Below are 21,971 nucleotides of genomic sequence, written 5' to 3'. Positions count from 1 at the left end.
GGAGTTTGCGCTAGGCGTGCCGTGCCGCACAGAGCCCTTGGAGAACTACAAGTCCCGGAGTACTGCGCGCGGCTCCCGCGCCGCCACGCCCCTGGGCTGGGGCTGGGCTCCGGCCCTCCTCCCCCGCCCCCCCCCCCCTTGCAAAGCTGCGCTGGCCGCCCGCGGAGGGGAGGCTGCAGAGCGAGGGCAGGAGGTGGGTGCGGCGCGGCCGGGGACGCGGGCGCAGAGACAGCCGGTGAGGGGACGTGGGCCCACCTGGCACCTGCCCTACTATGAGAGGTCATCTTTCCTACCTTAGCCTCGCCATTCTCATCTGTGCAATGGGGATGGCATCGCCAGAGGCTGCGGGGGAGGGGGCGATAATTGGGGAGAGGGGGCGGAGCTGGTGGAAGGAGTCTGGATGATGGGGAAGGTTGGAAAAGCCCGGATAAAGAGGGTCGAGACTGTGGGAGGAGTCTGGTGGGGGGGGCAAGGCTGGGCGGAGTCTCTAGGTGTGGAGGAGAACTCGGGTGAGGTCGGAGAGGCGGTTGCCCAGGGCTCGGAGTCAGTGCTGAGAAAGCCGATAAGCCAAGCCTAGGCTAGACTGGTTGGAATGGGCCAGAAAGCACTGGAGGAGGGGCGGAGACACAAAGATGGAAAGATCCTTCCCGGCCGCGGAAAGCCCAGGGTCGGCCGCGCGCTGGCTGGGTTTGGGTACGGGAGACGCCGAGTGGGCAGACCCCGTGAGTGCACAGAACACCTTCCTTCCCTTTCTTTATAGAAATAAAGAGCCCATTTCTTGAACCCAGTGCGTCACACACATGATCTCGTTCAACTCGCATACCCTGGAGAGGCATCACCATTATCTGTTTACAGGAGTAAAGAGAAATGAAGTTGGCCAAAGCCACCTAGGGACTCCTTACTCCAAAGGACCCTGCTTTATTTCCTGCAGTCCAAGGAGGCAGAGGTTTGATCTGGAGTGGATGGCAGGGAAGAAACAAAAGTTTAGATGACCCGCCCTATGCAGGTTGCGTGACAGGGCCAACCTGTAAGGCAACCCTCCTACGGATATTGTGAAGATGAAATGAGAAGCTGCATTTGAATTGTATAAATTATAATGGTTGTCAGGTGCAGGAAGACCCTAAGGAAGAGAGTGATTGAAATGGAGTGCTTGTGCCTGAGGAAAACCACAAGATGAAGCTTAAGAGTAAGCAGAGAGGATGAAGGAAAATTCTGGAAGAGGATGGGGGGATGGTGGTGGTTGTTGGGCATCTCTGCCACTAAAGAGAATGCAAATGGGGAAGTTGGGTTGCCAGGTCAGGTGGCCTCCCGCCTCCAGCTCACCTTTCCCTATGCTGTGCCCTGCTAGGCAACTCACTGCAGGTTCTGTGTGTGTTACCTGAGTGTAGACAGCACTGTTTCCCACTACAGTGTGGGTTGTGGGGTAATGGAGCAGCCTGTGGGCTTCTTAGAGATATGAACTGGACAGAACAGGGCTGAAGATACAGCTGTTGAGCGTGGGGTGGCCAGGAAGGGGAGGTGAAGGGCAGTGCTCCCATATGGACCTTAGGGCTGTGAGCCAGTCTTTTATTGTGGTGGACTGAGTAAGGGGGTGGGTGGGTGGAGGGAGTCTGATCTGGTTTACTGAGAGACACTTTACTCACTCTGAGTATTGTCACCCTTGAAATTTACCCAGCCACGGTCAATCTCTCTCCTACACAGTAGGAATTCCTACATTTACTTCCAGGTGGTCACCTGGGCCTTCCTTAGATTCCAAGCAGGAAACTTCAAGGAAGTGTTTTAAAATAAAAAATGTTTTAAAATTCAGGAAATGGTAATAAACCTCCCTATTGGTAGATCTCAGTCTGGGGTGAGGAAAATGGATCTGACTAAGCAGGGGAAGAAATTTCCCCTTCTGATAGTCTGCCTGCTTCAGGGAATTGAGAGGGGCGAGATCCCAGCCTCAGCAGGCTAGCCAGGCACCCAGCTACTCAGGTAAAGCAGCTTCTGTAAGGGGTGAAGATAAAATGCTCTGGCAGTGTAGAGAAGGAAGGAAGGAATCCCTGTTGAAGGGCCTGGCAGATGAATGGGATTTTCCTTCAAATCGCAGGCAGAAGGGATGCCAGATACCAAATTGCAGAGAAAGTAGAGGGCCTGGCATGGTTGGTCTCTATGGGAGGGATAATAATAGTATCTACTTCATCTATGAAATCAGCAGACATAAAGTGCCTAGCATAGGAAAAATCGCTTAATAAATGTCAGCCATTGTCATTACTGCTATAGTTACAGTCCCCACCTATCCGGCAATCGACCCAGGCCCACACAGCTAGCCTGATTCACACACAGGCCCAGGTGATGTCAAAGCCCCTCCAGTTCTTTTTGCCTATCCACAACATTTCTGAGGCCCAGGATGGGCCCCCCTTTGTGAACATTTCTCAGTGAGCTATAACAGGAGTTTCTTTCTTGTGGTAACAGAACCTCTGGGTTCTGGAGGAGGCAGGGGGAGCAAGTCAATCAACAACCACCTGTCCCAGCCTGGATCCTAACACAGAGACAGGCAGTCCTCGCGTTATGGTTTCTCTGAGTGGTGGTTCTATGTAAAGAGACCGGTCAGGTTTAAATTCTGTCTCCTCCACCAACTGTGGACTCTTTTAGCTTCACTCTGGTTGGCTACCTCATCCTCCAAGAAACAGCAGCAATGGGACGCCTGGGTGGCTCCGTTGAGCGTCTGCCTTTAGCTCAGGGCATGATCCTGGGATCCAGGATTGAGTCCCACATCAGGCTCCTTGCAGGGAGCCTGCTTCTCCCTCTGCCTCTCTGTGTCTTTCATGAATAAATAAGTAAAATTAAAAATAAATAAAATTTTTAAAAAAACCAGCAGCACATGGAGAGGAAAAGACTAGGTTGTAATGCTTCTTGGGAGTAGTAATAACAAGCCTGTGTACTGAACCTGGCTGTTTATTGTGGTCGGGCACTCTGACTGGAATTTTACATCTGGAGTCCCTAAGAGGGAAGCATTCTTTTCTTTCCCCTTTCAAAATAAAAATATTTTTAGAACTTTCAAGGCTACAGAAAAGTTCAAAGAATGGCCTTTCACCTAGCTGCACCAATGTCACCCTTTGCTGATTTTCCTTTCACCACACAGACACGCCTTTTTGCTGAACTATGTAAAAGTTACAGATGTCTTGACACCTGTCCCCTAAATTCTTCAGCATGTATCTCCTAATTACAAAATTCTCCAACATGACCATAATACTATTCTCATACCTAAGAAAATTTGAAAGAAGTCTAATAAACAGTGGATGCTCAAATTTCTCCAACTGCCAAAAAATATCTTCTGTAGGTTATTTTTTTTATTATTGGAGTTCAATTTGCCAACATATAGCATAACACCCAGTGCTCATCCCATCAAGTGCCCCCCTCAGTGCCCATCACCCAGTTACCCTGTAGGTTATTTTTTTTATCAGATGTCATCAAGATTCATGCATGATAGTCCTATCTCTTTAATCATCTCATTTCATCTAGATAAGCCTCCTCCACCTGTGTGAATTTGTGTTTGATTCTTTTATCAGTGATTAGTCAGGGTTCTTTTTTCTTTCTAACGATGCTGTGTCCTTACTGCATCACATCGGGAAGTGTGTGATACCAGGGTCCTACCATCCCTGAGTGCTAAATTCGATTGTTGGTTAAGGCTGTGATTGCCTGATCTCTCCATTTTTGTAATTTTTCCCTTTAATTAGTCTTTGCAGTGGTTCTTTGAGACTGTCCAAATTGTGTGCTCCCCGTTCTCACTACATCCATTGGTGATCCTTGCCCAAATTGCAACATTGAGCGTTTCAAAATGGTGATTTTTCTAAGTATGCCATTCTTTCTGTATTTATTGGCTGGTATTCTTTGTTATAGAATCATTTTTTCCTCTGTGTGTGTCTTTCTCTCTTCTTCCCATCTCTCTTTTTTTTTTTTTCTTTTTGGAATAACATAGACTCATAGTTTTGGGGTGTTTTTGTTTTGTTTTAAAGATTTTATTCACTTAAGAGAGACACACACAGAGAGAGAGAGAGAGAGGCAGAGACATAGGCAGAGGGCAGGGAGCCCAAATGTGGGACTCGATCCCAGGACCCCGGGATCACGCCCTGAGCCGAAGGCACACGCTAAACCGCTGAGCCACCACCTGGACGTCCCTCATGATTTTTTTTTAATTCAATGTGTGATATATATAGCCCATTATCATCATTAATCTTTTTTGGTACTCAAATTATTCCAAATTTGGCCAAGGAGAGTCCTTCAGGCTAGCTCCTCTGTTGTGTTTTGGTATCATTGAGATATAAATCACATGTAACGATTTGATATATGTATATATTGTGAAATGATTACCATGATAAGTTTAGTTACCATCCATCACAATGCAGAGTTATAAAAATATTATTTTTCTTTGATAAGAACTTTTAAGATCTCCTCTGTTCTTTGGACAGGATCTCATTAATCTTTGATTGTTTCTTTGCTATCTGGCAAGAGATGTTCCAGGCTCACCTTGCATTTTTTTCTGTCAAAGTCCTGTAATCATCAATTTCCCCAGGAAACCCTGGTTTCTTTTTGTAGGAGATAACATTTAGAAACCAAGGACTGGGGCCAGGTGTGCTCATTGTTACTGGAATATCATTTCTAGGCTGTTTGAGCAGAGCTAAGAAATGAATAAATGGATGAATGGGCAGGCAGATGAATAATTATCAGTAGATTTACTATTGTTGCAACTGGTCCTTACTGTGTAGAAAGAATAGGTTGCATAGCAAGTAGTTTCATTATGGAAGCTCAGCGGACAGTAATGTAGGAAATTGCATAGAAAGCCCAGGCCTATTGCAGGACTTCATGAGTGGACAGACTATTATCTAAAACCTATGTGGCTGGCTTCAGTCTTTTGCTCAAAACCTAGACTAGAGAAGACACCAGGCTGCCTCCAAAGGACTGGTTCTCTGAGGAAAATGCCCAAGCCCAGAACCTCCTCCAGGTCATGACTCAGAAATCAAGAATGCAGATGAAGCCCTGGACCAGGGATTTATTTGCTCTGCATTGGTGAAATAAGAATAATGTAATCTGTCCTACCGGGATCCCAGAGTTGTTGTAAGAATATATATATATATATTTTTTTAATTACCAACCAGTCTTTTCAACAGACATATTACAAAATTCCTTCTCTTTTTTATTGTTTTAATACTATAGTTTGAAATGTCATTGCATTATAGTGCTATTTAATACATTACTAGTAGTTACTAGTTATCTTAACTAGCATCTAAGGTAATTATTTTTCTTCAGATATTTTCAGGTTATCACTCATCAATTTCTCCAAAGTAAAATTTTAATCTTTTTTTTAATCCTTTGAAAAAATACTCTTGGGATTTGGACAAGGATAGCGTAACAACTGTAGTTGATTTTAGAAGAACTTTAAGATATTTCATCTCTCTCAGAAGTATTATAAGTCTCTATTCAAATCCTATTTATGCTCCTTAATAAAACATAATGGCTTATATTACTGGAGGGGGCACAAGCTTTGGAGAAAGACCTCATTTGGAATTCTAGTCTGCTGCCTCTAACTGTGTGATCTTAAGCAGCTGTCCTCGTTACTCTGTGCTTCAATTTTATAACCCTAAAAATTGGGATGATACTTATACCTACCTCACAGCATCAGTGTGGTATTTTAATGAAACAATCTATAAGAAAATGCCTCACATAGCTCAGGGCATGTCCTCAGTTCTCAGGAAATTTTGATTCTCTATGCCCTGGTCTTTATGTAGGTCAGAATCAAATTGAGATGGCAAGTATAAGAGCACCTGGTAAGAGATAGGAGGGGCACGAGTGCCAGATCTCTCCAACAGCCATTGCTCACAGCACAGACTTTGCAGTTAGACGGGCCTAGACTTGAATTCTGGGACTACCACTGTTTGGGGCAGGTTCCTACCTCTTAGAGCCTGAGGTTCTCATTTGTAAAGTGGAGATAATACTTTTCCTTGAAGGAGTATTGAATGAGCTAATACGTGTAACACAACTAGTGCAGGTATGGTACACAGCCGGTACTTAACAAGTATTAATTCTATCCTTCATGAGCATTGCAGGAACAGGTGGGTTCCAGGACAGAGTTTTAAAGTAGGACTCTTGAGCAATGCCTTGGCTGCCCTTCCTTACAGGACATCTGCTCTCAAAGAATTCTATTTTCTGTGGCACAGAAAGTAGAGGTTGCAACCGGGTGATTTTCAGGCCCCAGACTAGAATTGCCCTTCACATGGCACCCAGAGGGGCCTTAAGATTCCCTCTCATTTGGGTCACAGACCCATTTCAGGGAGGACAGAATTCCAGCAGCAACTCCCAAGTCCCCAGGTCCCCTGGCCTTCCTAACCCAGTCAGATGGCCTGAGGATCCGCAGGGCATAATTTCCTGGTTTGACACCAGTCATTTTCTCCAAGAGGTAAATAGGGCTGAGCTTTTTTCTTGGTTCTTTTCAAGTTGCAAGGCAGACTTAGAAAGTCTCCTGCTTCAGAAAAAATTACTCATTCAGAAGCAGTGGTGGGATTTCTTTTATCTATTTCCTGATTCGGTTTGCATTCTCATCCATCTTTCTTTTTTATTTTTCAGATTTTATTTATTTATTTGAGAGAGAGAGCACCAGGCAGGGGGTAGGGGCAGAGGTAGAGGGAGAAGCAGAGTCCCTGCTGAACGAGCTCACTGCAGGGCTCAATCCCAGGACCCTGAGACCATGACCTGAGCTGAAGGTTGACGTTTAACCAACTGAGCCACCCAGGCTCCCTTTTCATCCATCTTTTCTACTCTGGCTTTGAAAAACCTGGCTTTTCCACTGCTTTGTCATTAGACATCATCAGCTGCTGTTGAAATAGAAGGGCTTGGGCCTCTCAGTGGACTTGCCCTGTGTCAGCCATAGAGGCATTCTGGGCCATCTCCAGGTCCTGTCCCCACGTTCTTTGATGGGAGGGGCAGAGCCAGGCTGCCAGTGGACTAGCCACCCAAGGACCCTACCCATCTGGTCTAGACAAAAAATAAGGGAGTGTGCATCTCTCAACTCACGTTGAGGAAGGATGAATGATCAAAGGTGTTGGACCCACACAGAACTAGATTCAGATCCAAGCTCCTCCACTGACTCTTCAACTTTCTGAGCCTCAGCTTCCTCATATCTCACAGGGTGCTTATAAAGACATTGAATGAGAAAATGCATGTACAGCATTTAACACAATGCTATCATATTTTTCTCTATGTTTTTGTTACAAATAAAATGCCACTAAGTGTTACATGAAGCTACTCAGGTAGTGAGAACAGGTGAGCACTCAGTAAATGGTAGCTATCTTGTCAAGAAGGACAGTATTTTTAAAGGATCCTTTGGAGATTCTTAAATTTGTTTGAAGCTATTACAGCTTTTTGTCACTATTACAACTCTTCGCAGCCTGAGAGGGCTGAGGATGGGCTCTCTGCTAGCTGGCTGTGTGTCCTGAGCAAATCATTAGTCTCTCTGAGTCCCATTTTCCTATCTGCCAGATGGAGAATATTGCTTACTTTTAGGGTTGCTATAAGAATTTAAAAAGCTGGTGACTGTGAAGGCCTTGGAAGTAGTAAAATGCTCAGTAAACGTTCATTCCTTTTCTGTCTCAGTCTCTCCATGCTGCCCTCCTCCCATCCCCATGTCACCAGCATTGGTTATGTGCTAGGCAGTGCCCATGCAGGGACATGAGATGTGTCATTGCTCTCAAGGAGATTACAACTTAAGCAGTGGTTTTCAAAAATACGTTTTATCACAACCCCCCAGTATGAAGATATATTTTATATCACAATCCAGTTCATATACAAACTGAAACAAAAGTTTCCCAATAATATATGTAGCCAGTTACAACCCATTGTATTGCTTTCCTGACATGATCACAATCTTGATTCATTTTCCAGTTTATGAAGTCATTTACACATAGTAAAATTTACCCTTTTGAGGTATACAATTACATAAATTTTGTAACCTTTATAACAGTCATTTGACTACCACTACATTGAGAGATAGACTATATCTATCACTCCAAAATATTCCCTCTTGCCTCTTTGTATTCAGTCTCTTCCCCAGTCCAGGCCTGAGCAATCACATATCTGATTTCTCTCTCTACAATTTTGCCTTTTTCAAAATGTTCTATAAAAAAAAAAATGTTCTATAAATAGGATCACCTGCCGGGATGCCTGGGTGGCTCAGCAGTTGAGCATCTGCCTTTGGCTCAGAGCATGATCCCATAGTCCCGGGATTGAGTCCTACATTGGGATCCTCATGGGGAGCCTGCTTCTCCCTCTGCCTATGTCTCTGCCTCTCTCTCTCTCTCTTTCATCTTAAAAAAAGATTTTATTTATTTATTCTTATTTATTTATTCATGAGACACACACAGAGAGAGGTAGAGATATAGCAGGGGGAGAAGCAGGCTCTCTGTGAGGAGCCTGATGTGGGACTCGATCCTGGAACCCTGGGATCACATCCTGAGCCAAAGGCAGACGCTCAACCACTGGGCCACCCAGGCGTCCCATAAATAAAATCTTTAAAAAAAAAAAATAGGATCACCTGCCATGTAACCTTTTGAGGCCAGCTTTCTTTTACTTCACATAATGCTTTTGAAATTCTTCTGTTGTGGTATAAGTCAGTAGCTCGTCCCTTAGTATTCCTGAGTCATTCCCTTGTATGGTTGTACCACAGTTTGTTTATCATTTACATTTCAGTTGTTTCCAGGTTTGGGCAATTATGAATAAGGCTGCTATAAATACTCAGGTACACGTTTTTGCATGGATGTATGTCTTCATTTCTATGGGTACATAACTAGGAGTAGGATTGCTGGGTCATGTGGAAACCAAATGCCAAACTGCTTTCCACAGTGATTGTACCACTTTGCATTCTCACCAGCAATGCATGAGAGTTTCCATTGCTCTGTGTAGTCAGCAGCATTTGGTGCTATCGGATTTTTTTATTGGAGCCATTTTAATAGGCATCTAATGGTCTCTAATTCTAGTTTTAATTTTCGTGTCCCTCATGACTACTGCTCTTGAGCATTTTCTCATGTGTTTATTTGTCTATATGCCTTCTTTGGTGAAGTATTTGTTTAGATTGTCTGCCTGGTTTTTCATTAGGTTGTCTGTTTTCTTCTGAGTTTTAAGAGTTCTTTATATATTCTGGTTAACAATCCTTTATCAGATCTATGTTTTGCAAATATTTTCTCCCAGTTTGTCTTATTTTCATTTTCTTAACAGTATCTTTTGAAGAGAATTTTTTCCTTTGGATAAAGTCTAGTTTGTCGATTTTGTTTTGTTTTGTTTTTATGATTTGTGCCTTTTGGGTCCCAGCCAAGAAATCTTGGCCCAACCCAAAGTCATAAAGGTTTTCTCCTGGAAGTTTTATAGTTTTCAAAAGATTTTATGTTTAGGTCTATGATCTGTTTGGAGTTAATTTTTCCTACATGGTCCAAGATATGGGTTGAGATTCTTTTTTTGCATGTGGATTTCCAGTGAGCTGCATCTTGATAAAGCCAGGGAGGAAGACCATGATCATAACATGATGGATTGGTGGGCACTGCCAGGGGGACTGTGCAAAGGGCCAGGAAGCCCAGGTACTAGGCTCAGGCAGTTGCGTGGCTGGGAAGAATTCACTGTACCTTCAGGGAAAGAGAAATTCTGTATTAGGCCATCTGGTAGCCATGGAACATCCAGTTGGAGATGTCCAGCAGACAGCTGAGTGCACCCCAGGGGCTGTAGCTCAGTGAGGATGGTTCATCTCCACCTGACCACAAGCCCCCCACCAACACCCCGGAGATGCCAGTTCCTGTCTTCATGTGTAATGGTGCCTTTTACACCGGGCGGGGCCTGTGCATCCGTGATGGTGGACACAGTGGTACTGCCCCTAGAAAATAGGGTGTTAAAGGACTGAGCTTTGTGACTTGTGGGCATGGGGAGAATACCACAGAGCGGGGGCAAGGTGGTCAGAAAACATGGCACCTAACTAGTCTCTTCCCCATCTGCCTGCCCCGCCCTCTCCTCAGATGATGACAGAAGCCACATGGCTGGGAGGCAGAGGCAGGAAAGCAGCTCTCCTGCCTTTGCAAGCAGAGAAATAGGAGTTTGGGTATCTACCCAAGAGCCCCCAGATATGCCCTGGGGCTCCTGACTGCCTCCCCCACCCACAGTGCTCTTTAGTACTCTTCAGCACTAAATTCAATGGAGATATGGGGTCTGGCCCACAGAACCACGGGGAAAGATAGCCCAGCCTCTCCGATGGCTGAGTCTGCTCTTTCCATTGGAGCTAAGCCACTTTGCAGAGCCTGGCCCTTAAGTCAAGGAGAGAGACTGACAACTAAAATATGCAAATTACTATCTAGAAAGAAAGGGAGATCCTGGAATAAGGAAGGGGGCAGCCCTGGCTCCTGGGTCCATCGCCTCCTGGGCCCTCTGGAGACCAAACTGACCAGACCCAGCCCCGAGCCGGAGCACCTCCCCCCAGCTGCAGGGCTCTGCACAGCCCCTCGCCCCACCCCTTCTGTTGGACTTCCCCACTGTCTAGCAGCCCATCTGCTCCAGGCTTCTGCTGCCGATTTTGCAACTTCATCATGGCTTGTTTCTCTTCAGGCACTCCAGATGGTTAATGCCTTTCTGCAATATCAAAATGCCCCATGAGATGGGGAAGGAATTATGAGGGGACTGCCTCCCCGCCCCCGACAGTTGGGTGGGGCCGCTCCATCTACCAGCATGGCCTCCATCTTCTGGCAGGGGTCTCCATCCTCTGGAGTAAGGGGGCCTTGGTATAACCAGCCTCAGAAGGCAAGTGTGGTGAGGGTGAGAAGTGCTCTGGCCTGCTCGCCACACTTGCTGGATGACTTTGGAGGAAGTCCTGCCTGAGACTTCTGTTTTTCCATCTGAACAGTAAGCATGACAGGACTCATTCCTGACCCACTCCCACAGCTCTTGGCCCATCCCCCTCACCACTGCACCCTCACTACCTCGTGTCTTGGTGTCCTCGCCAGCTGGGCTCTTCTTTTGAGCAGAACTGGAGCTAATTCTACCCTATGCCCCTCAGGCCCAGCCTCAGGGAAGCATTGCCTAATCTGTTCCACAGGTGGGATCTTGGGAAAGTATCATGTGAGAAGCTGCAAGGGTACATCCCCTGCTTTCTAGAACCTTAAAGAGAAGTTAGACTCCAAGACTTCAGGTTGAAGGAGACTCGCCAGCCTTAGACGCTAGAGGCTGCAAGGTGGCAGGGAAGGGGGGATTTGTTAAGAATCGGGTAAAGTTTCAGTTTGCACTGAAACTTAAGGTTTCAGAGGAGGCTGGGGTGTCTTCATGATGGGAAAGGGCAGGCCACCAGGAGCCAAGAGCATCTTCATAGCAGGGCAAGTTGTTAAAGGAGGATGAGATTCCAAGAAAGGCTATCAGAGCCCAGAGGTCTGAGTGGCCCATTGTAAGCCTGGGAAATAGATGGAAATGGCACTACTCATAGCCAGTCATTATGAATGCTTTGAGATAGAAAAATAATAAGACGTCGTGGGTACAGCAGCAGGGGTGCCATGCTTGGAGACATAAATCTCAGAACATTTGCTAGGTACTTAGAATGTACCAGTGTTTGGCTGGTAAGCATGTACATATTTTTGTCTCTCATATAAAGGGACCTGGGTTTGAATCCTGGCACAGCCAGCCCTTCATCTCTCTGAGCATGGGGAATGAATCCTGGCAGTGTTCTTCATCTACATGATAGGAATGGATGGTAGTAGTATCTATGTCAAAAGATGTATGTAAGCAGATTCTGTAAGAGCGGGTAACAGAGCATCCATCCAGTCCAAGCACATTTTCTTTTGTTCCTTAGAACAGTGGTTCTCTGTCTTAACATTTTGAATCACCAAGGGTGCTTTTAAAAAACACCAGTTCTGGGGTATTAAAGACCACTTACAATGATCTCTGGAGGGTAAGACCCATACTTTGTTTTTTCTCTTTTTTTTTTTTTAAACCCCCTAGTGAGCCTAATGTGCTTTAGATGGTGTGGTTATTATCAACCATCCATTTGTTCATCAAGCATTCATTCATTTCAAGCTCTAGGACTGTAGACTTGATCTATAATAAGCAGTTGAGAACTATGCGTACATAGATGTTATGGACTGAATGCTTGTGTCTCCCTAAATTCTGTGTTGAAATCCTAATCTCCAGTGTGATGGTATAAGGAGTTAGGACCTTTGGGAGGTGATTAGGCCATAGGAGTTGAACCCTCATGAACAGGATTAGTGCCTTTATAAAAGAGACTCCAGAGAGTTCTATTGCCCCTTCTGTTACAAGAGGACACAGAGAGATGGTCATTACCAGACACCAAATCTGCCTACACCTTAATCTTGAGCTTTCCAGCCTCCAAAACTGTGAGAGATAAATACTTAAGCCAACTAGTCTATGGTATTCTTTTATACCAACCCCCAACAGACTTAAGACAGCAGATATGGTTGGGTAATTTCTCACTTTTCTCCCTGTCTAGAACCACTTTCCAACACCCCAGCCTCCTGCCATGTCTGACCCCATCACACTGAATGTCGGGGGGAAGCTTTACACAACCTCACTGGCAACCTTGACCAGCTTCCCTGACTCCATGCTGGGTGCCATGTTCAGTGGGAAGATGCCCACCAAGAGGGACAGCCAGGGCAACTGCTTCATTGACCGCGATGGCAAAGTGTTCCGCTACATCCTCAACTTCCTGCGGACCTCCCACTTGGACCTGCCTGAGGACTTCCAAGAGATGGGCCTGCTCCGAAGAGAGGCTGACTTCTACCAGGTGCAGCCCTTGATTGAGGCACTGCAAGAGAAGGAGGTGGAGCTCTCCAAGGCCGAGAAGAATGCCATGCTCAACATCACCCTGAACCAGCGTGTGCAGACAGTCCACTTCACTGTGCGGGAGGCACCTCAGATCTATAGCCTCTCCTCCTCCAGCATGGAGGTCTTCAACGCCAACATCTTTAGTACCTCTTGCCTCTTCCTTAAGCTCCTTGGCTCCAAGCTCTTCTACTGCTCCAATGGCAATCTCTCCTCCATCACCAGCCACCTGCAGGACCCCAACCACCTGACTCTGGACTGGGTGGCCAATGTGGAGGGCCTGCCAGAGGAGGAGTACACCAAGCAGAACCTCAAGAGGCTCTGGGTGGTGCCAGCCAACAAGCAAATCAACAGCTTTCAGGTCTTCGTGGAAGAGGTGCTGAAAATTGCTCTGAGTGATGGCTTCTGCATTGATTCTTCTCACCCACATGCTGTCGATTTTATGAACAATAAGATTATTCGATTAATACGGTACAGGTAAAAGGACCCCAGCAACCCTGGTGGGGGGCTCCCAAGAAGCTCCACATCAGCCAAGATCTTGGAGAGTGTCTCACCAGTGGTGTGAGGCAGGGCGCTATACTAATCTGTATTAATCGCATAGCAGGACTTGATTCACCCCACAGTGCAGTCTACCTATAGGAATCCATGTGTCCTCTCAACGGAGCCACCTTTTTTCCTTGCCACTTTGAGCTAGAGATGGGCAGTTTGTCATGACAAATGAAGTATCTGCCAATGTGTCCTAAAGGCCACAGGAGGGCTTTCTGGCTACAGAGGAATGGCTGGTTCTTCATGGGTACCAGCTCTCTCTGTATCACTAGGCAGTGCCTCTCTCAGCCCTCTGTGAAAGGAGCCCCTCGTGGAAGGGAGGGGGTGAAAACAGGGAGCTCCCTTCAGTTCCCCAGGACGTAAAGTCACCAGATAGTCCCACTCCTCCTGCTCCTCTGTCCCTAGGATGCAGCCGGGACCTTGGACTTGTTCACCCAGCAGCAGCCATGTTTGGCTGGCTCAGAAATGCAGAAGGATTTCAGAGCTGCGTTCTTGACCGACCCACACCGTGGCGGGGAGAGATTTGAGCTGTGGCATGGCCCAGACGAGGGAGTGTCCAGCCAGGGTTCAGAAGATGGGGATATCCCTCCTGACTGAGTCAAATGTAGTAGACATTTGGGGATTTCTCACTTCAGAGATGAGTTGTTGTCCCTACAAAGATTTTAAAGTATCTGGAGCCAGTGCAATGAAAGGCATTTCATGATGTGGACTGTTACATGATTTTTGTAATCCTTTTCCCAAGAATTTGAAGTATCATTGAAACAGGTCATTTTAAACAAATAATATTATGGACTCTCAGGGTTGGAAAAGAATCCAGGCATCACTTAGTCCTCCCCAGCTCCCAGCACACCCCAACTCATGTGGGGCTGAGTGCCTCTCCCCAGGACCTTCAAAGTGATCATATATCCCTGCTTGCATACCTCCAGCAAAGGGAAGCTCATCATGCCCAAGGCAGTCCCTGCCATGACTGGCCAGAGCTGGCTATTAAAAAGCTCTTCCTTCCATCGAACCAAAATCTGTCTTTCCACTCCCATTTTCTAGTCTTGGTTCTAGACCTGCCTTCTCACCCACACGTATACTTTCTCTTTCAAAATAGCCACCTTAAGAAGCCAGACACTTAATCCTGACCATATTACTACTTTGGAATTAGGTTCCCCACTAGCATTTGTCTTCAGAACCAAGGTCAGCCCATCCTCCACCCACACACCCCCTACACCCACCATCCATTGTAAGTCAGTCCCATTTTGTGATGGCTTTGCTTTGTTTGTGACCACAATTTCACCCATCTTCTCACCAGCCATGGCTCCGCATAGCTTTTGACCACTTCCTGTTGGAGAATGAAGATTTGTCCTCTCAAGAAAGTGTTGCCAGAGGAAGGAGCCCAGGGGCTTCTAGGACAGGGTGCAGCAAGGAGCCCAGGAGTGGGCTGGACACTCTTAGAGTATCCTGTCCTACGACACTGCTCTGAAAGACACAGCCTTCCACTGTGGCACTGTTTCCTCCTTGAGGGAAGGTCTAGGGCAAGACACCCCAAGCCACCACTTCCCAGGGGGTGATGAACAGTGCAGGCCTCAGATCTGCACATTATGATTCATCCCTGGAAATGGCCTTGGAAGTTCCACAATTTTCCCCATTGGGCAGAGACCCTCAGACAAAACCAGGGAAGCCTAGTGACATAGTCACCCACAGGAGATGGGCTGAAGAAGGGGCGTCTTGTAGTTACAGCCTGGGGATAGGGAGCCGGTATGCTAGGCCGTGGGTAAAGGCTGCATCTGTTAGGTAATAAAGGCCTCTTCCTCCTACAGGGGGACCCAGGAGTCTCTGACAGCTGTCCCAGGCCACCAGGTCAATGGTACTCAAGAAAGTCACTCAGGGGAATCCAGATTAGAACAGGTTAGAACAAAAAAAAAAAAAAAAAAAAAAAGAACAGGTTAGAACAGGTCGCAGAAGCTGTGACCACAACAGTTGAAGGAAGAAGTCTAGTAAATCACTGCTACCCATTTCTCCTCCATAAAAAGTCTCTTTCTCCATCTTTTCGGTGCTTCTTAATTCACACAGCTTGATGTTAGAGAAAGTAAAGGACCTGTGAAGTCACTAATGTGCTATGTGACTTTGTGCAAGTCACTCACCTCACTGAGCCACCTCCATTTCTGCATCTGTGAAATGGGCATAACAATAATACATAACCCTACCTACCTCACAGGGCTGTTGTGAGGATCAAATGAAATAACGTATATGAGAATCCAATATACATGATAAATGGTGTTGCTATTTTGTGTCTGCTTATAAGGGTTGAAAAAAAAACCTGGCCTTGGAGTCAAGCTGACCTGAATCTGAATTCTGGCTCCTTTCCTCACTGTGTGACCTGGGATAGGTCACCAGGCCGCTCTGAAATGTTTCCTCCTGGGGTAACAACCCCATCTCCCAGTGTTATGTGACTTAAATGAGCTGTGAAAAATTCCTAGCTAGGCCTGGCACATAGGAACCCCATAAATGCTTGTTCCTTCAGGAAATAATCGTGATGCACTGCTGTGAGTACAGTTCAACAAGCCTATGTGGAGCACTTGGGGTGTGAGCCCCAAGGATGCAAACAGCCACAGTAAGTTCAATCTTGAAAGGCTCAGAGGACCACAAAATGTGCTGTGGGAACTTGGAGAAGGCAAATTCAGTTTTTAGCAAGGGCTTGATGGACGGCCAAGTTGGGCCTTTAAGGGTAGGTTGGGTTGTGACAGCTAAACAGGGTACCACTAGTACAGGACACAGCAGGAGCAGAGACCGGGGAGGTGAGCAGGAAGGGGGAGCCCTCACAGCTCCAGCGCCAGGGGAGCAACAGGTGGTGCACTGAGCACACTCACTCTGCATCCCTCTCCAGTAAGTGCAGCCATCTGCCTGGCAAAACAGAGCATGGAGCGGTTCAGGGAGCAGCATTCCAGAGGAGAGTGAGTTGGAGTGAGCAGGCACTGGGAGGTGGAGGTGTGCATCTTGTGAGCCCTTCCCTGCCCTGAAGAAGACCTAATGCTGATCAGTGAGCTCAACCAGACTCAGTTTAGCCTTTCGCACAGCTAAGAGCTTTGTCCCAACTGAAGGGACAATACCAGGCACATGTGAGTTTGTTGACTCTCTCTTCCTGCCCCAGGTGTGGTGCCACGCATGCAGAGGGATGGTCAGGAAGGGTGCTGGACAGAAGCCTAAGGCACCTTGGTGTTACCACTTCGTGAGGCCAGTCACCACATAGGGCCCTTGCATGTTTGAAGGCCACCTCAGGCACTCCTTCCTGTGATCTTCCTGTGACCTCATAGCCTCAGAGTCACCTAAAGCCCTTTGCCCTCTTATGAAGGACAAGCCTTGAACCTTTCTGTTCTGCCTTCAGGCCAGAGCTCCCTGTGCAGAGGGAGCCATGGTATACTCCTGCCCTCCTCCCACCCCTGCCTGCATATATGCCAGTGCCCAATACAGCTTCACTGGCCAGGATGCAGTCACTCTGCTTCTTAAACAGACGTATGGTCTCAAACCTAGCACTTTTGTAACTGCCCCTTGGTTCACCCAAAACGTCGAGGTTTCTTTTACAAATTACTCCTGAAACAGGCTACTATGACTGTGGCTGGGCCAAGGTCAGCCTGAGACCAGTTTCTCAGCTCACCTATCTAGATAACCAGCCCATCTGTCTACGGCCATACTACCCTGAACACGTCAGATCTCATCTGATAACCAGCCCATTCCTTTTCTGTGGTTTCTGCACTGACCCCAAGTCTGCCTGGGCAGGGATGGGGGGTGGAGGGTGCAGGGCTGATGGGGGAGTGTTGGCAGAGAAAGGAGGCCCTGTGATCCTCTTGCAGAGCAAAATAACCTTGATAACCAGCCTATCAAAGGGAAGGGCTGGGCTTTTTTTACAGGTCCTGTGGGCTCCTGGATGACAGCTCCATCTGCCTAGACAGCCTAGTGACCTTAGTCTCCTTTAGAATCTTCAGGATAGCATGGCACCAAGCAAGGAACCATGGAGTCAGTCTGATGCCACGTGGGTTCACCCCTGTCTGGAGCATGGGACCAAGGGGGCCCTGAGGAGAGAAGTCAGCCTATGGAAGCCAGAGGTTCACTGAGCAAGCCACAGCACCCAGAACCCCATCCAATACAAAAGACAACAAAACAAGCCCTGTGGTGCCACTTTTGGCTTTGATTTCTGGGCAGGAAGTGCTTGTCTGACCCTCACTTACCCTGGTCCTATTTCCTACCAACTTCCTTGGTCCTCCCACCCCAATATACAAGGCATTTCAAAGCCTTTGTCAACATTTCCCAGTTAGCTGGCAGCCCTAGAGTGTTCTAGTCCGTTCTCATGCCAGGTCCCTTCCCAGAGCCTAGGTTCCTTTTTACTGAGGTTTTGGGTAAAGGCCCAGTTGAGTCACATTGGAAATCCTCTAGAGATCCTGCCAGCTAAAGACAAAGGTTAATGTGTTGTGACATGGGTACTCCTTCCCCAGCCCTAATTAGTTCACTTTATAAGCCCAATATTGGTAATAAACACCTTTTGTTGGGTACCTCATAGGTTCCCAAGCTCCTTCACATCTATAGTGTCCTTTCACAGAACTCTAAATATGCCATGCTGTTCCACACCTCTGCCTGAGCTGGCCTTTCCTGCCATCTTCATAGCAAACATCTGCTCATCCTTCGGTGCTCTGCATGAGCCTTGCCTCCTTGGCTCACTGCACAGTTAGTCCCAACCCCCTTTGCCACCCTACAGCTGGTGAGGACTTTTGCCATCATACTGCAGCTGCTCAGAGTGCTGAGCTGCTCAGTGTGTGTCAACCAGCCCTCAGAGTAAAGCCCTGATTTATAGCGTTGGCCAATTTCCATGGTGCAAATACTCTCACTGTAGTCAATTTCAAGTTACCAAAGTGATGTCACTGGTCATCAGGAAAAAGATGCATGCAATGGGCTCTGGAGAGCTGGGGGAGCCTGCCGCAGAACAAGAATTGCACGCTTGTGAGGGCAGGAGCTCTGTCTTGCTACTTGTATCACCAGTGCCCAGCACACATAAGGTGCTCAATATGTTTGAAGGACCTCCGCCACCTGCAAAAGAAGACATTCTCACCCCCATGATGTCCTCTTCTGGCTCAAAAATCCCTCTTGTTCCAAAGTCCAGCTCAAACATTTTCCTATAGCATAAGTAAAAGTCCAAAGTTCCTAGCTCTTTACAGACCAGCTTCAACCTACTTTAAGAGCATAGATTCTGCAGTCAGACTGCCTGGAGTCAAATCCTGACTTTGCCACTTCATGGCTATGTAACCTTGGGCAAGTTCCTTAACCTCTCCATTTTCTTGTCTCTAAAGTGGAGGTAATAATGCCCACATCATAGGGTTGTTACAAGGATTTAATGAGAATTATATCTATAGCTTTTTGAATAGTGCCTGGAGTTAGAGTAAATGCTATACATACTACATTACTTATTACTATTACCATTATCATCATCATCACTTTCTGTCCTCATTTTCCTTCTGTCTTACCTGCCCACTCTCTCAGTGTCTCCTGAATAATCCACATGGATTTCCATCTCCTGACCTTTGCCCGAGCCACTCCCACTGCTTAGAGTGTCCCGCCCTCTCCTCTGCAGTGAACCCAAACGCTGCCCATCCACAGTGGACACCATTCTCACCCTCCGCCACCCTCCCACTGAGCCCTTCCTCTTCTGGTCTTCTGGTGCCCTTCTGGTTGGCATCTCCATGGGTCATCACGTGTTCTGTTTATTCATATACTCTGTTAAGCACCTACCACATTCCAAACCCAGGGCTAGGCTCTGGGAAATCAAAGATGAACCCAAACATTCCTCTCTCAGGGAGTTCAGTGGGAGAGAGGTAAACAAATTCCAATATTGTGGGCAGTGCTAAGGCAGACTGGACCACAAATGGGATGCCCAGCTTTAGCTACAACTCCCCAATGTATACACCACTTTACAGGGTACAAAGCACTTTGCTTCCTTTTTCTCAATCCTCACAGCACATTCTGAGAGGCAGCATAGGAGGGTTTTTTTTCAAAGATAAAACATAAGTACAGAGAGAGGAAATGACTGTCCTGTGACCACACTGTGTGTAAGTACATGCCTGGCACATAGTAGGCCCTTGGCTATTGAATTAACTGTCATTAAATTCAAGTTAAGTAGCCAAGTGGAGGTGAGAACCCAGTCTGAATCCTCCTTCAGGATTATTTCTACTCAACTGTGAGGTCAAGAACAAAATTGGGTTTCCAAGAGGCAGGACTCTGATCCAGGCTTTTCTACCAATGTTCTAGGTGTCATTGGGCAAATCCTGTCACTGTCTTGGCCTGAAAGCTTTCTTGGCAAAATGCAGGAAGGTGAAGTTCAGCTCTACCAGCTAGCGATCTCTTCTAGCCAAAGCTGGATAGAAAAACGATCCTCCTAGCTCTCGAACTATATGAACAGAGACCAGAAGTCCCTTGATGGGGCTGCCAAGAGGGCTTCAGGCACAGGACTGGCCCTACCTATCTTCTCCTAGCCTTTCATCCTGTGAACATGATACTCGGGTGATGGAGCAGTCCTGGGATTTTCATACTTCCCAATGTGAAACAATGGACTCTACTAAGTGCTGCTAGGGCTAAAACCACCAGGCAAATTGAAGTCACTCAAATGACATGTCACACTTACTGGCACTCCCATGAGTGAAGTCCGAAAGCTTTTGTGAGGGTGTGGCTCATTCCCCTGAAACCCTCACCTCCTTAGAAGAAGTTGGTTAGACAGGCTGAGTGCCCATCATCACTCCTGAGTGGAGAGAAGGCCTCCCTTCCTGAGAGGACTGTCAGAACACGATACCCATTGTCTATTTTTTGGCATAGAACCTGTGTTGTTCTAGAAGGAAACATAGCTGGCCATGAAAGGCAAAGAGGAAAGAATGAGCCTTCAGTCAAGCAGACCAGTCCAAATCCTGGCTGTGACATGTGACCCTGGCCAGCACCATCCTCTCTCTGTCTGAGTGACTTCATCTACCAAGTGGTGATAAAAATATCTATAATACCTACCTGATGGAGTGATTATAAGGCTTAGTGGAAAAAATGCATGGAATGTACCTGGCTCCCTCCTCTTTCCTTCCTCTCTGTACTCCTTGCTCTCCACAAACTCTCCTAAAGCAGGGACTACCTCTCACACCCCTATATTCTTAGCTTTCAGCAGACTGCCCCCAAGGGGAGCACGTCAGTTTGTGTTTGTTGAATGAATGAGTGACTCCACTGCTTTCCCTGTGAGGAAACAGGTCCCAGAGTGGTGGAGGAATTTGTCCCAGTTACATTGCCAGGGAGGGCTCCAGAAAACCTGGTTCCCAGCCCTCTCTTCATACAATACCTTGTGTATGCCATGCTTAGCAAAACTCTCTCTGCACACCAGACTCTTCCTTTTTTTTTTTTTTATTTTATTCATTTATTCATGAGAGACACAAAGAGAGAGGCAGAAACATAGGCACAGGGAGAACCAGGCTCCCCAGGGTGGAGCCTGATGCAGAACTTGACCCCAGGACCCCAGGTTCACAACCTTAGCCAAAGGCAGACGCTCAACCACTGAGCCACCCAGGTGCCCCCAGACTCTTCTTTCAACCTCTTGGTTGGTGAGTAACAGCCTTGGAACCAAAACCCAGATCTATTGGGCTCCAAAGCCATGAGCTTGTTCCACAAGGCCCACCAAAAGCTCAAGTGGGGCATAAGCAGGATTTTAGACCTGTTTCCTAGGCATGGGTTTAGCTAGTACTGCAAGTGATGAGCCTCAGTTGGGATGATGCCTCACCACCTACTTCCCTGCATAAATCTGACATTGGACAACAGCCAAAATCTGAGGCTGAAGGCCAAGTGGCCTTACCTGTTCCCCTTTGCCAGATCCTCATTGCCAAAAGCAAAGAAAAAGGACATACTCTCTTTCATCATTTCTAAGACATTTTTTTCAAATTCCAGAGTCCCTGAAACCGGATGAGACTTGACCATAGATAGTATTTTACAATTATAATTGGCAGCATTTACTCTAATGTGGTGGGACGTAAAATAAATTTGTGTCTTGAAATTATCTTAGATAAAGAAAGATCCAGGCTGAGCTGCCCAGGCCAGTGTCACTGTAGATCTGTGTGCAGTTCCTTTCCCCTGGGCTATCTGGAGCCTGGAGGCTCACTTTCCTCTGGCTCTGCCCCTTGGCACCCTCCAATAGCGAAAGTGGCCAGGGCCACAAAACTGGTCAGTGGCAGGGCTAGGTCAGCTTCCTGTGGGCTGGACCTGCTCCTCCTCCCTTCTCTCCCCAGTGCCCAGCATAGGGCCTCCTCATTCAATGCCAAGAAATATGATTGACAACAATAAGGGCTGACACTATTGAGCCAGCAACATTCCAGGTATTTTATCATCATGAATATTCTTTTTTTAAAATATTTTATTTATTTATTCATGAGAAACACAGAGAGAGAGGCAGAGACACAGGCAGAGGGAGAAGCAAGCTCCGTGCAGGGAACCTTAAGTGGAACTCAATCCCAGGTCTCCAGGATCAGGCCCTGGACTGAAGGCAGCGCTAAACCGCTGAGCCACCCGGGCTGCCCTCATCATGAATATTCTTAATCCTCACC

General features: G+C 47.0%; 1 protein-coding gene across 2 annotated transcripts; it reads left to right on the top strand.

Annotated features, from left to right (window-relative positions):
- Positions 1–147: 147 nt before the first annotated feature.
- KCTD21 (potassium channel tetramerization domain containing 21) lies at positions 148–15,641 on the top strand. Of its 2 annotated transcripts, none has more exons than XM_041730744.1 (2): positions 148–193; positions 12,500–15,641. In XM_041730744.1, exon 2 carries the CDS (start codon positions 12,530–12,532, stop codon positions 13,310–13,312), a length of 783 nt encoding a protein of 260 aa, XP_041586678.1. In that variant the 5' UTR covers positions 148–193; positions 12,500–12,529; the 3' UTR covers positions 13,313–15,641. The 2 variants fall into 2 exon arrangements, with proteins under 2 accessions (XP_041586678.1, XP_041586677.1); XM_041730743.1 differs by having other exon boundaries at positions 157–235.
- The last annotated feature ends 6,330 nt before the right edge of the window (positions 15,642–21,971 follow it).

Source organism: Vulpes lagopus, chromosome 15 (assembly GCF_018345385.1).
Source record: "Vulpes lagopus strain Blue_001 chromosome 15, ASM1834538v1, whole genome shotgun sequence".
Taxonomy (NCBI): Eukaryota; Metazoa; Chordata; class Mammalia; order Carnivora; family Canidae; genus Vulpes; species Vulpes lagopus.
The sequence above is the reverse complement of the archived record's forward strand: the minus strand, read 5'-3'. Positions and strand labels throughout refer to the sequence as shown.

Coding starts and splice junctions, on each gene's coding strand:
- KCTD21 (XM_041730744.1), top strand. CDS start 12,530: ATGTCTGACCCCATCACACTGAATGTCGGGGGGAAGCTTTACACAACC.